At 42.5% G+C, this 14,417-nt stretch overlaps 1 protein-coding gene across 1 annotated transcript in view; it reads left to right on the forward strand.

Annotated features, from left to right (window-relative positions):
• Positions 1-14,417, forward strand: part of LOC311047594 (inositol 1,4,5-trisphosphate-gated calcium channel ITPR2-like) — a 93,771-nt gene that overhangs the window by 61,955 nt on the left and 17,399 nt on the right. The window contains exons 38-52 of the mRNA XM_084060356.1: positions 2,693-2,795; positions 3,541-3,740; positions 3,983-4,169; positions 5,469-5,710; positions 6,453-6,653; positions 6,914-7,024; positions 7,283-7,396; positions 7,784-7,918; positions 8,340-8,459; positions 10,256-10,390; positions 10,543-10,735; positions 11,007-11,132; positions 11,481-11,662; positions 11,785-11,949; positions 12,101-12,284. Coding sequence (XP_083916482.1) covers positions 2,693-2,795; positions 3,541-3,740; positions 3,983-4,169; positions 5,469-5,710; positions 6,453-6,653; positions 6,914-7,024; positions 7,283-7,396; positions 7,784-7,918; positions 8,340-8,459; positions 10,256-10,390; positions 10,543-10,735; positions 11,007-11,132; positions 11,481-11,662; positions 11,785-11,949; positions 12,101-12,284 — 2,398 coding nt within the window. The remainder of the gene's footprint in view (positions 1-2,692; positions 2,796-3,540; positions 3,741-3,982; positions 4,170-5,468; positions 5,711-6,452; positions 6,654-6,913; positions 7,025-7,282; positions 7,397-7,783; positions 7,919-8,339; positions 8,460-10,255; positions 10,391-10,542; positions 10,736-11,006; positions 11,133-11,480; positions 11,663-11,784; positions 11,950-12,100; positions 12,285-14,417) is intronic.

A 14,417-nucleotide genomic window follows, 5' to 3' on the forward strand; every position in this document is an offset into this window, starting at 1 on the left:
ATTTGAAGATCGAAAAACAACAGCAAAAGGAAACACAGCTCACGGTAACTAAAGCTCCACTGGCTAAGAGAAACGATCCACAGATAGTATAAAACAATTAAAAGAACGCTTTTTGAAACGCTTCCGTCTTCCGGTGAAAACAAATGGAATTCTGGGTAATGCAGGAATAAACGAACGGCCTGCAGTGACGGTAATGACCAGCACAGGCTGCTAAAAATCGTTATTTGTGGACCTGCATTATATATATATATATATATATATATATATATATATATATATATATATATATATATATATATATATATATATACACACACACACACACACATACGCACACACACACATTACACGTAATGCTATTCGTTGTAAGGAAAAAGGATACCTGTGGTAAGCCCAGTAAGACATTTCTTTGAGAAAATGTTTCCTTCCCAGCAAACTTTAGGTGTTATGCAATATATTATCTTGCTCACCTGTACAACATGCATGTGCAACGTCTCTCTCCCTCTCTGTTTCTCTCTCTCTGTTTCTCTCTCTCTGTTTCTCTCTCTCTCTCTCTCTCTCTCTCTCTCTCTCTCTCTCTCTCTCTCTCTCTCTCTCTCTCTCTCTCTCTCTCTCTCTCTCTCTCTCTCTCATTGTTAGCTTGTGATCTTGTGTATGTGCGTGCATGCGTTATGTGTATGTGTGCGTGTGTGTGTGTGTGTGTGTGTTGCGTGTGTGTTCACTCTCTACGGGGTATGTATTTATGTTGCTGCAGGCTGTGTCAGTTCCTATGTTACCTCCACCTCCACCACTCTCTCCCACTCTGTTTCTGAGAAAGATGTCACGTCGCAGAATATGCTCTCTGCCATTGCATGTTGGTTACATAAACTGGTCCCTTGTGAGTTCACTCATTATATCAGTGGGAAGTGGTGCACAGTGGTGTCATATTTATGTGATTGCATAATGTCCCAATAAATGCTTTCATATTCAAGTAAAAAAACTAAAAAGGGGGAAAAGGGGAAAACATCCAAACAGGAAATCCCTTTGCTGGTAGCAGTTCTATAATATGTTGTACAGTGAATTTTCTGGCGTTGTTTAGCTCTTTTTTCAGTAATCAGCTCCATCTTTATTACCCTGCCTGCAGCAATGCGTGGCAGGGTATTGAAATCAGCCGTGTCTGTGTGTTTGTTTGTTAACGAGATAGCTTGAGAACGAATGGGTAGATTCTCATTACAATTATTATTGGGGAGAACTAATATGTTATTAGTGCTAGTAGTGCTAATATGTTATTAGTGCTGGTAGCAGACGAAGTACCGCTGATCAGGCCCGTATTCCCGTATAGTGGATATTGTCTAAGATGTTGTATTAACGACTTAGATGGCTGCCCGAGCCAGTATCGGCAGACAGTATTGAGCCAGTCGAGGTGATAGGGACGTCGGTCAAAGTAATCCTATCTTCTCTTAACACTTATTACTAAACTCAATATTCTACCTTTGACTGGCCTATTTATTTATACTGGGGATTTTGTATTCACCATATTAGGGCAGCCTTCGAGCATGGGCTGCTTCATACGTCATCCATATATTCCTCTTAAGGACATATCTATATAAGGACATGTCTGTAACAATTACAATTTAGAACGACTTACAAGTGCGAAATCAGAATAAATGGCTTGAACCCTAGTCAACAAATGATGGTAAAAATTCACATACTGTAAGTAGAGTGCAAAGTGAGCAATGGTCTGTTGTCTTAAAAAGGTGTGTGTCAGTGTGTGTGTTGAACTTTTCTGCCTTTAATCGATAGTACAGTAGAGAGAGACTGAAACAGGGAGACGGGGGGTGCACCACTCGGCTAACGGCGCCCCATAAAAAAACATTCTTAACATTTGTGGTCAAGCAAAACAAATCTAAATAGAGAAGTACCTGTGGGTTAAATTTGGGGTTGAAAAGCTCAAAGATCAGTGTGTAGTGTAATATGTTGATGCAGGCAGTCTTTGCACCCCCTGGTGCATTGTGTGTATTGAAGGTAATGTTACACTGGCTCACTACAATGCTTAATTAGATTTTTTGTTTTCCCCCAACCCATTTTTTTAGTAGGAGCATTGTCATTCAGTCAGTGGTCATTTGTTGATCAGTTCCACTAGATTTAAAACTGCAACCTGTTTGTACCTCTTACAGAGGCTTGTTGTTTTTGTTAAAAAGGTTGAAGTACTATATTCTGATAGTAATCATTGCTACAGAGCGTTTGTTCGGTCACATGGGTCTCTCCAGCTCTTTAGTAAACAGAATATAGTACATTTTCAGGTAGGTGACAAAATTTAAGCCAATCAGGAGAGAGCACTGAAAATGCATTTTCTGTTTAATAAAGAACTGGAGAGACATGAACAAACACTCTATAGCAATGAGAACTATCAGAACATAGAGCTATTTAACACTTATTTTAACCAAAGTAAAAAACTTACCCTACCTTTAAGTGTTATAACATTATAGTTAAATTTATAATATTATGTTATAGTAAACATACAGATATATAAATATGTATGTCTACAATATATTAGATAAAAACGTTGTGTTCCATTTTCAGGAGCAGTGAAAGCAATGAATCAAATTACCACGTCAAAGCCTGAAGTGTTTGTTGTGTGTTGATTTCCTAGTTTCAGGCTGGTATAGAAGAGACACTGTAATTAATGTTGATTCATTATTTGTCTCTGCAGGGAAAAGTGCTAAGAGAGTCTCTCCTCACGTGTTACTTTGGAAATCGAAGGCTTCACTCCAAATCAGACTCATCAGGAGGCTTTGTCTTGCCATCATCTGGAGGTACTGAGAACGTTAACCACATGAACCCTAGCGTACCAAATCTGGGGTGAACGGCGAAAATAGCCGATCTACCGGCTCACAATGCTGGTAGAATATATTTAGTGTAGAGTGAAAACAGGAGGGGGCCTAGTATAGAGTCATGGGGGACTCCGGTCAAATAAGTATATAGGATTATTACACGTTAATGTTCTTTAAAGACAGGGAAACGGATGCTTTTAAACACTGGAAATTGAGCTAATCTATAAAAAACAAAAAAAACTTTACCTGTTATAATTTGACATTCTCATAAAAACTAATGTTATGTACATTTTGGAAATCGTGGTTGAACACCTAATTCCACCTCACCCCCCCAACATTTCACTCAAGGCTGTGATGTCTGGAGTGGAAGTAGCATATCCGTGCTGCTGCTTGACAACACCACTCAACAAATACACCATCAATATACATTTAATTTTATTTTCAACAGTAGAAATGCTTCCAGAGCATTGCAAATATATCTGGTTTTGAATGCTAGACATTATTTTATTATTTTCTCATTTTAAGTACTTTCCATATAATCATATAAAAAAAGTAACTGATGTTGTCTAGATATTCTGTAGTAGGTAAATATCTGAAGTTGTCCCTTATCTGTTGCCCGACCTTTGAGAAAAGTTAGCCATCATTTCCAATAACCAACTTATCTGTGTGTGCACTACAGTATACTATACACTATACAGCATATAAGATGAATATTGCACTTCCACAGGAGGGTCCCCAGTGGTGGACTCTGACAAGCCATGCAGTAGTAAACCAGGCAGTGATATGACAGAAATTCAGTGTCTTCTACACAAAGACCTGACAGAGCTGATCATTAACCTCATCGTCAACACCAAGAACGATAATGTGTTTAAAGAGAGCATCCTTCTGGGCATCGCCCTCCTCAAGGGTGGAAACACACAGATACAGGTACACTATGGTGGCACTCACCACACACACACACACACACACACACACACACACACACACACACACACACACACACACACACACACACACACACACACACACACACACACACACACACACACACACACACACACACACATAATTTATTCAAACATAACATTGATAAAACTGCAGCCATGAATATTGATGATGCCCAAACATCCATTTCTGAGTGTTGTTTTGTCACTCACCCATCCACCCAGAACTTGTTCTACAGAGATCTTCAGATGGAACAGAAGTCGGAGGGGTTTTTCAAGGTGCTCTTCAACCGTATGCGTCTGGCCCAGCAGGAGATCCGATCCACTGTGTCCGTCAACATGTTTGATGGACATGTCAGCAGCAGGAAAAAGGACGATGACAGTGACACTACTGGCATCAGGTTCAAGAAAGGTACAGTCAGTTAATGATCCACTATCAACTAAATAATGAGTGTAAATTCACTTCACCAAACAAACACATCTTTCACCACTGCTTTCTGAAACTGGGCACCAAGCTTGCCTTATTATATGATTCAACAAATTAATGTTAGGTCTACTCAATAAACGTATACAGGAGGGTGTAAGTGAGAATGGTAGTATAATGCCATTTTCAGAGTGTAGAGCTGAGAGTTTGGAAGTGTTAATGCTGCTGAGTCACTTCCATGTTTTGAACAAAGCTATGCTATTTTGGCCATAGAGATGGTAGTGAGTGAGTGTGGGCAGGGAACTGATTCTCATGCTCTAGGTTCAAATGTGAACTCATTATGAGTGTGTAAAACCCATATCATGTTCTTGTACAAGACTGGATCCACTCTGGCCGATCATTGTGTTTGACTCAATGTGTGGCCTGAAGTTCAGCTTGGCCTACAGTGGAGATAGTGCCAGGGGTCACTCACAGTTCCCTGTAATGACATAGGGGCCTTAATCCAGCAGGGATTACTGCTGCCTCGTACAGTATAGTATGAAGTTTGAATAAAGTACAGTGTATCTGTGATCTTTGCAGCCTTCCTGACCTCTGAGCAGAGTGTTGTTCCCTGTGCCTGCGGTCACATGTTAGAGGCCATGTGAGGGCCCACATCACAAGCCTATCAAAAGACCATTGTATGGAGATCCTCTGTTTTCATACTCTAAAACCCCACTCAACAGCATGGCCTCTGGAACAGGGTCACTCAATTGCTAACGTATTACCCTGCCCGCAGCTGTGCGTGGCAGGGTATTAAATCACTCCTGATCTCTGTGTGCGTGTGTGTGTGTGTGTGTGTGTGTGTGTCTGTGTTCCTGAACAAAAGAACTTGAATGGTTGGACAGATTGTCATGAAAATTGGTGGGAATGATCTGTATGCTTCCCTGAAGGGGTGATTAACTTTTGGGTTCAAGGTCACAGTCAAGGTTGAGGTCAAAATTGCATAGTAATAACTCAGGAACTTAGAGATGCACTGTAGGAAGATGTGGTGTGATGTGTTGGATTCCTTGTGGATGTTGATGCGGTCAGGGTTTGCACCGGCAGGTGCATTTGATTTAAATCAGAATCGGGCAGTGTTAATTTAATCTCTTTCATATCGGTTTGATGGTGGGCTAAGAAAAAAAGAAACAGAATTATCATCAATCCTCACTGTTAACAAAACAACATTAACTAAAGCCCGTTAACTAAAGACTTCAGTTAAACGACCATAGCTTGGCTCTAATTCTGTATGTCCTTTGTTTCCTATAGGGAAGGACTCAGGTCTTGCGAGGGAGGACAAGCGAGGGCAGCTGAAGGAGGCCTCAAATGCAACTTCAAAGGCCTTCAGGAGGGAGTCAGAAGCATTGCTGGAGGGTCTTGGTCAGACCTGCGAGGTGTTTGGGACAGAGGAGGCCGTAGTGGAAACTCAGATGAGCCCTGCCATCGCCATTATGCAGCCCATCCTGCGCTACCTGCAGCTACTCTGTGAGAACCATAACTTAGACCTGCAGGTACTGGTTGTTAAGAAGTGAAATAACTTAAAAGCTTGGTTTTCTATAAATGGTAGCTTTTATATTGAATATGACTCAATTTGGACACTTTGTTTTCTTATTGTCTCTGTCAGGAGATCATGCACTCTCCCCTGTCTTTGTGTGTCTTCCACTGCTAATCTCACACACTGATAGACATACATTTTCTTACCTCAGATCTCAAATACAGTCTATTTCAAATAGGTATTTTCTTGTTCATAATTCTGTTGCAAGGATATGGGATAAATGTCCCACTACTAACTAGCCAAGTACAATGTTCCTGTGCCTCCAGCTTATGGGATATACTAGAACTACTCAATCACAGACATGCACATTTGCCAGTGCAAGCTGCTGTTAGATTACCATCACACAATTTACATTTATAAACATGTTTGAAGAGCCAAGATGTTTCAAGAGTCTTAATTGTTTGCACATATTCAACTCATTCTGAGCATCGGGGCACGTAGACGTAGGTGATCTGATTCCCAGACGGCCTCTCAAGTACGGTCACCACCAAGACAAAAAAAAGCATATGAAACAGAGAGGGAGGAAGCCAGTAGAGATGATGTACAGTATAACTGTTAATCACATGCTGCGCTACTCTTTCATAGCGGCTGTATTTAGAAAAAGATCTGCATACATTATTATTATTGGGGCATGCATCCTTAGTGGAGATTTGGACTCTATTCAGTGCGCCTTTCTATTTTATTTATTCTTTTTCCAGAACTTTATGCACAACCAGAACAACAAGACTAACTACAACTTGGTGTGTGAGACACTCCAGTTCCTGGACTGTATCTGTGGCAGCACCACTGGAGGCCTGGGGCTGCTGGGCCTCTACATCAATGAGAGCAATGTGGACCTTGTCCGCCAGACCTTGGAGACCCTCACTGATTTCTGCCAAGGACCCTGTCATGACAACCAGGTAGGGACAAGATTACTTAGGCCCATAGCCCCTATATTGATTGTTATGTATTCTTAGTACACACACACACACACACACACACACACACACACACACACACACACACACACACACACACACACACACACACACACACACACACACACACACACACACACACACACACACACACACACACACATTGCTGTGGCTCTACTGATAGATGCTGTTGTTATGTGAAGTGGTGTGAAATCAACCGTGGTCCCTCTTATTATAACCAGTCCTGTATAGCCAAGCATGAGTCGAATGGCATCGACGTCATCATAGCACTGATCGTCTACGACATTAACCCCTTGGGGGAGCATCGGTTGAACCTGGTAATGGAACTCAAGGTAAGAAACCCCTGTCTCTCTGAGAGCCCTTACTGCTAAATACGAAAGACGACTTTATTATTTCTTTGTAATTGGTATTTGTTCTTGTTTTTCTGCTACAGTGAAACCAAAGAATTGTACTCTATGTACTTGTATATAATTTATAACAGTACAAATCTTGAATCATGAATTTTGAATCTAGGCATTCATGATAGTCATTAGGATTTGGCGTACAGCTGTTTTGCATGTAAAGGTCACCAGTCGGGGTCTGTCTTGTAGAACAATGCCACCAAGTTGCTGCTGGCCATCATGGAGAGTCGCGATGACAGCGAAAACGCAGAGAAGATACTGTTAAAAATGAGAGCCAATGAAACAGAACCAATGTTGCTATTGGTAAGTGCCAAAGCAAAACACAAATGCATCCACATTGTGCTGTGTCAAACAAGATTTTTGAGTGGTGCCAACCACTCCTATATCTGACTTTGTCCGTGTGTCCGTATGTATGTATGTCCAATAAACAAACATTGATGACAACATCACATCAATACGGGGCTCATCAAAGGCACCACTCTCTTCACACAGGGTGTGATTTTTATTAATTTCCGAGGAGTAGGACGAAGGCTGGTCCTCCCAGTGGTGGATAAAATAGCAGTGACAACACAGAAATGGGCGTGGGGAGGAATCAATTGGCATAACGACTAAATTGGGGGGAAAAAGGGGTAATAAGCAAAAAAAAGAAAAGAAAAGTGATGTTGAACTGCTGAGCCTCTGTGTTGACAGGTGGATGTTATGAAGAAGGTCTACAGTCAGGTACTGGAGAGTGACACAGACAGGGAGAGTGTTGGAGACCAGATTGTGCCCAGAGACGTCAGACATCATTTCTACATTCCGGGCCAGACAAGCTTGCTTGCTATTGTAATCAAAAATATTAATCATCATAATTATGGATTGGTAGACAAATATGTCTTTATCGTTTTCTTAATGAGTTTGTTGCTCGTTGCTGATGGTGCCATAACTTTGGCCAAATCGTATGTAAATGCCTTCTCAGAATTTTTTTTATGCCTCTGTGAACATGATGTTTGGGGAAATGGGTTGTACATTATTCTGGTTAGTAACCCAGTTTCACAATTTACCCTTTTGTCTATTCAAAATGAGCAGTACAAGCTCATAGATCTTGCTTGTAGATCTGCTATTTTAGAAAAATCGTTGAAATGTGTGCAAATCTTTGAATATATATTTTAAAGCCAACGTTTTTAACTAAAATCTTTGCTCCTGGGGATACCACAGATGTCTTCTAAATCCTAACAGATTACTTACAGAGCCTCTGTGTTAATAGGTGGATCTGATGAAGATGCTCTGTGGTCAGGGACTGGAGAGTGACACAGACGAGGAGAGTGTGGGAGGCCAGATTAAACCTAAAGACGTTGGACATCATATCTACATTCTGGGCCACCAGGTATTAATTGTGTGTGTGCTATTGGAGGCTGCACGAGTATGCATAAAATTGTAATCCAGAAAATGATGATTAGATAGATGTTGATCATTTTTGGTGCTTTGCCTTGCTATTGGTGCTATATTTTTGTCCACATTTTATGCCAGGGCCTTAGTGATTTTATTGTGTGTCTTTGAACCTGATGGTCGAGGAGATTATATACTGTACATTGTTCTGGTTAGTAACCCCTTGCAAGGTACAATAGATGACCAAATAAGCTGTTTGAATTACAACATTGTGAAACATAAAATCTTGATCACTGTCGATTAATTGTGTGTGTGTGTGCGTGTGCGTGTGCGTGTGCGTGTGCGTGTGCGCGTGCGCGTGCGCGTGTGCGTGTGCGTGTGTGTGTGTGTGTGTGTGTGTGTGTGTGTGTGTGTGTGTGTGTTCTCCTGTCTCCTGATGTTCTATTTGCAAAAGGAGAGAACAGAATGTACAGTAGATTGTGTAAAATGTCACAAACGATTTTCTTCTGTCAGGAGGTAGAATGATAGTTGTGTAGGTGAACCAATAACTGCCAAGCCAACAATCATCATTCTAATAAAAATGTTTTTAGTTTGCCTCCTCGAGGGCTTCAACAAACAAGAAATTGAATTATTGAGTAAGAATTGTGTGTGTGTGTGTGTGTGTGTGTGTGTGTGTGTGTGTGTGTGTGTGTGTGCGTGCATTAGCGCATGCCCGAAGTACAACAGCCGCGGCGGACACTGTACGAAAAAGTTGGTGGCGGTTTTGTTACATCTCTGCCAAGACTGACTTTCCATTAACATCTAAATGCACACACACCTGTTGTAACTGCCAACGTTAGATAATGCGAGCAATGCTTGTGTGTGTGCGTGCGTGCACGCGCATGTCTTATTTGTCTCAGTGTCAGTCTGAAAGATGACAACAGATGTTCAGCGCAGGTTCTCAGTTCTGCCTTTTCAGTACAAAGAGTCAGACAGGGTATTTTTATCCATTCAACAGACTAGTTTCATCATGAACCGAAAAACCTTTCTGACTTCTCAGACAGTGAAACACACATACAAACACAAATCGTCATGACACGCACACACACACACACACACACACACACACACACACATAGATGCACTTATCTATGGCCTTATCCATCACTGTTTATTGTTGCGTCAAAGAAAGTATGTATGTCAAACACAGCTGAAGTGAACAATCATAAAATCATCATGATAGTGGAGACAGTCAACTAGTATCGCTGGATTGTTGTGTACAGTTAGTTGTCTGACATTCACTTTACGATTGTATTGGTTGTTTTAGTTTTTTTGTTCTGTGGTTCAAAAGTTCAAAGGGATTTATTGTCAAATGCACAATGATGCAGCAGGTAACAGCATTGCAGGCAGTGAAATTCTTGTACTAGAGCTTTCAGTGTAGTTTCTCGAGACATACTGTTGGCTCACACGTTTTCAAATGCTTCTGGCGAACAGAAAATAAAATGGATATCCCTCCAACTCCCATTTCCGTTTCAACTTTGCAGTCGCGTAAATAAGACCTACTGTTTATAATATCATTTGAGGCCTATAGTGCTCCTATCTAGCTTAAAATATTTTTTCAAGATATTTTAAGATAATTTAATGAACAGAAATGACAAACAGGTTACAGACACAGATTGTGCAAGAGTTGTTTGGCTTGAAAGACTTACCCTACACAGCATCTCATTCCAGTCCACTCTACAGTTGTGTGTTTGAGCAGGGCATGTGGTGAAAGAATAATGTGTTGTAGTAAAGTCTCATTTTCCTGCTTCCTAGTTGGCCAGACACAATAAGACCCTTAAGCAGAGCCTGAAGCCGCCGGGCAAGGTGTCAGGACTGGGGGCAGGGCTGGATCAGCACCATGATGATGATGCTCTTAATTTCTATGCCAAACACACCGCTCAAATAGAGGTAGGTCTTGGCATCCCATGTCTCTATCCGAACCATCCACCAAATACCATGGAAATATCACAATTTCCATCTCATGCAGCAGATTCAATTACAAATATAAAAGTTTAACTATAGCATCATGAGATGAATGGTAATGACGTGTGCATCTCCAGATTGTGCGCAATGACCGCACCATGCAACAGATAGTATTTCCCATCCCGAACATCTGTGAGAACATGACGGATGAATCAAAGGAGCGCGTGTTCACCACCACAGAGAGAGATGACCAGGGCAGCAAGGTCAATGACTTCTTCGAGCAGTTCGACAACCTTTTTAATGAGATGAAGTGGCAGAAGAAGATTAAAAGTAAGTCCCTGAATTGTGCAATGAGACTTTGTGGTTTCTCTAGTGAAAGAGATAATGATCGCTGCAACGGAAACTGTCATCAACACTCATGGGATGATTATAATGTTATGTTGCAGAATGCCATTGCCTGGGTGCCATTATTAACATAATACATCTTCAGGCCTACTCTGATTGCGTGTTTTTGCATATGTGTGTTTTTGTACGACTGTGCATGCTTGTGTGAGTCTATCCTCTACTAAAGCGCCCTAATGTGTTCATACTTCATACACAGAGAATACAGCTCTCTTCTGGTTCTCACGGAACATTTCCCTTTGGGGGAGTGTCTCCTTCTACCTGGCCTGCCTGCTTAACATCTCTGTGGCTGTTTTCTACCCCTTTGGTGATGATGAAGACGAGGGTGAGATGATCTGACTCACTTATTACAAGTAATAATGAACTAGCTTCAGATGCGGTGCTGGCTCAATTCCATCCTGAGTGTAACAAAGGAATAAACCTGTTCTCTTTGTAGACGGTACATTTGTCTAAAGCATGTCTCAGTCATTCACCCATTCACACACCAATGCAAGGTACTGTACCACCCTCATTGGGGGCAGTTAGAGTACAGGAAGTGTCTTCCTCGAGGACTCTTCATCCAACCTGGGAACGCATCTCTGTCAAAACCAGGAATGTCTGGTTTGCCTTACAAGTAGAGCACTTGGTTCACTTAATAATTCATTAGTTGATGATGTTTTATTCCTATGCCCAGGCACCTTGACCTTTTTCTGGGATGTTCTGCTGTGGGTGGCTCTTGTGGTGTTCACCCCCTTGCTGTACAAGTATGTCCTCCCCAAGCCGTGGGGCCTGGTGCTCTTCCTGGTGTCTCTCATACTGCGTGCCATCTACACTGTGGGCCTTGGCCCTGCTCTGCTGCTGATGGGAGCCACCAATGTAAGTCATATGATATCTGACAAAGGGTTGTGGAGGAATATGTTATTAATACGTACTTCTAGCTGTTTAGTCCCTTTTTCTGAGATACCTCTGCGGTGCTTTGCCATTTTCTTCCCTTTCAGTTGACCAACAAGCTGGTCTTTCTCGTGAGCTTCGTGGACACCCAGGTAACTTTCACCCATTGCTACAAAGAAGTGTTCATGGACAGGCTCTTCATCTACCATTTGAGCTATGCCCTCATCAGTGGACTGGGCCTCTTTGTACACGAGTTCTTCTACAGCTTCTTGGTGAGGCATTTCAATTTCATTGCATTGATAACAAGCGTACCAGAAGATTTGTTTAGGTTAAATGTTAGATTTGATTTGACAAAGATAGATTTTCTGTATGAATGAACTGCATAATTGTTGATGATGTTCCATGTTCTTCATGTTCCCTTAGCTGTTTGACCTGGTGATCCGAGAAGAGACACTGCTCAACGTTATGAAGAGCGTGACGAGGAACGGCCGTTCTATCGTCTTGACGGCCGTGCTGGCCATCTTCCTTGTCTATTTCTTCTCCATCATCGGCTTCCTTTTCCTCAAGGATGACTTCCGTATGGAGGTGGAGCGCCTTCCTGTACCAGGTCAAAAACCTCGATTTTACTCCAGATGGAGCTAATTAGATTTCCGTTGTTCTTAATCTTCCTCCTGATGAAGTCAGAGATTTGTGGACTTATTACCCTTCCCACAGCGATGTATGGCAGGGTATTGCAATCACTCCTGTGTGTATCTGTCAGTGTGTGTGTGGGCTCCTCCCACAATTTTTGGAAGGCAATCATAGCCAAGCAGAATGGAAGAATGTGATTGTACAACCTATGGCTCAAGAGTTATAGGCCAAAGCATAAAGAGGCCTGGTATAGCGTCACCATGAGGCCGATTTGAAAATATTTGTGACTTCCTTGGATTGTTGGGAGTGTGCATGTTGATCGCTGCAACGGTCTCCCAGATTAGCTGCGCACAGTCACACGGACGGACACTCACACAGACAGCGACAAAAACATAGTCTTTGCCTCCTGGCCTGTCGGCCTGGTGAAGACAATAAACAAATCTCTTGTTTGTAGACAAATGGAGACTCAAGCATTTGAAAAATTGTGGATGGGGCCTATTTCTTGCAAAAATGCCATATATCATGAACACATCTAATCAACCCCAAATTAGAATTGCATGTTGAGGGGACTCTAGAGAGCACACCTCCAAAAGTGTTTTCTCTTGCCACAAATGCATAAAGTCTCAACCATATGTTATAGAAACGCTATTTACCCCCGCAGCTTCCTTGTGTTGTGCCAGCTGCAACCCACCAGGACTGGCACAGCTTTGGGTAGGCCACCTAGCCTGGCGAAGACTTGCGCTGCAGTGCTCTTTTCTACTTTAGGGTTGTTTTGTTTTTTTGAGGGAGGGGGTTGTAATTCTATACATGGTTGCTAATGCTACACGTGTGGGCATGTGTACCTGTTGCATAACCTAGTGGCCGGCCGCGCTGTGCTGCATATCACCGAACAGTGCATGGCATAACAGTTTTGGATTATGTAATCTGCTGGGCTGAGCTCCGTCGGTGACTGCTGGCTGTAAGCCGTGTTGGGCCTGTGGGAATGACGGAAGCTCCACTGAACCTGAGCGATGCTGTGCCCAACCATCCACCTCCAGGAGGTCCCTGATCTCCAGCTCCCTGCTACAGCTGAACATACCACATCACTTCGACTCCCTCTGGCTCCTATAGCTACTGTTGGATGAGCCCCTGACCCTGTGTCTTGTCAGCTTCATTGAGAAGCCCTTTCGGAGAGTCTGGTGTTGAAATTCAAGCAGGGGTAGAACTCTGTCCACCTGGCTGATCTGAGCTGTACCCTGAGTTGCTCAGAGCTATGTTGATGTGCATTTGTAGCCTTTTCAGCTACATTTATCCACCCACCCAGCACCTGCCGTCTTAGTTTACACAATTCCCCACTAAAGTCTCTCTAGCTAGTTGTCTCCGCCAGGCCGAAAGGCATGGCGAGAGAGTATGTTTTGCCCCCTGTCCGTCCGTCCGTCCGTCCGTCCGTGTGTCCGTCCGGTGTGTCCGTCCGTCCGTCCGTCTGTCTGTGACCAGCTAATCTCCGCCACCGCTGGCCCGGTCGCTGTGAAAGTGCACACACACACTCCCTGGATGCCACAGCAGAACCTCTGCCCCACATTTTTCAGATCAGCCTGTCATAGCGCCACAATGCTAAACACATTTTTTTATATTAGTCCTACAAATTTTGTCCAAAAAACTTTGCTGTACAAAAAACATGTACAGCAAATTGGTATGCAGTATCTCTATAGTCATGTGATCAACACGGATTTGTCCGATTTTCCATATTCCATCCTGTTTGGCTAAGATTGGCTTCCAAAGTTTGCAGGATTGGTTCGTTTTGAACAAAATGCCTCAAATCATGAATGCAGCATGTGATTTCCGTGACATTTTTCACGTAGATTCCCACTTGGCCCAGGAAGAAATGCCACTTGAAAACTTTCAAATCAGCCTCATGGTGGCGCTATAACAGGCCGATTCACGTTTTTACCTATAACTGCAAAGATCTGGAACATCTGAAAAACGTTTGCCCTGCATTATTCACATATGCCTTTTAGAGCGCCACCAGGAGGCTAACTTTTGTAAAACATTTTTTTTGCTCTTACTCCTTCAGATTCTGTCCACAAATTACGCATATCAGTACACAGTATCTCTATAGTCATGTGATCAA

The sequence above is a fragment of the Gymnoscopelus microlampas genome (assembly GCF_963454915.1).
Source record: "Gymnoscopelus microlampas genome assembly, chromosome: 6".
NCBI classification, from domain to species: Eukaryota; Metazoa; Chordata; class Actinopteri; order Myctophiformes; family Myctophidae; genus Gymnoscopelus; species Gymnoscopelus microlampas.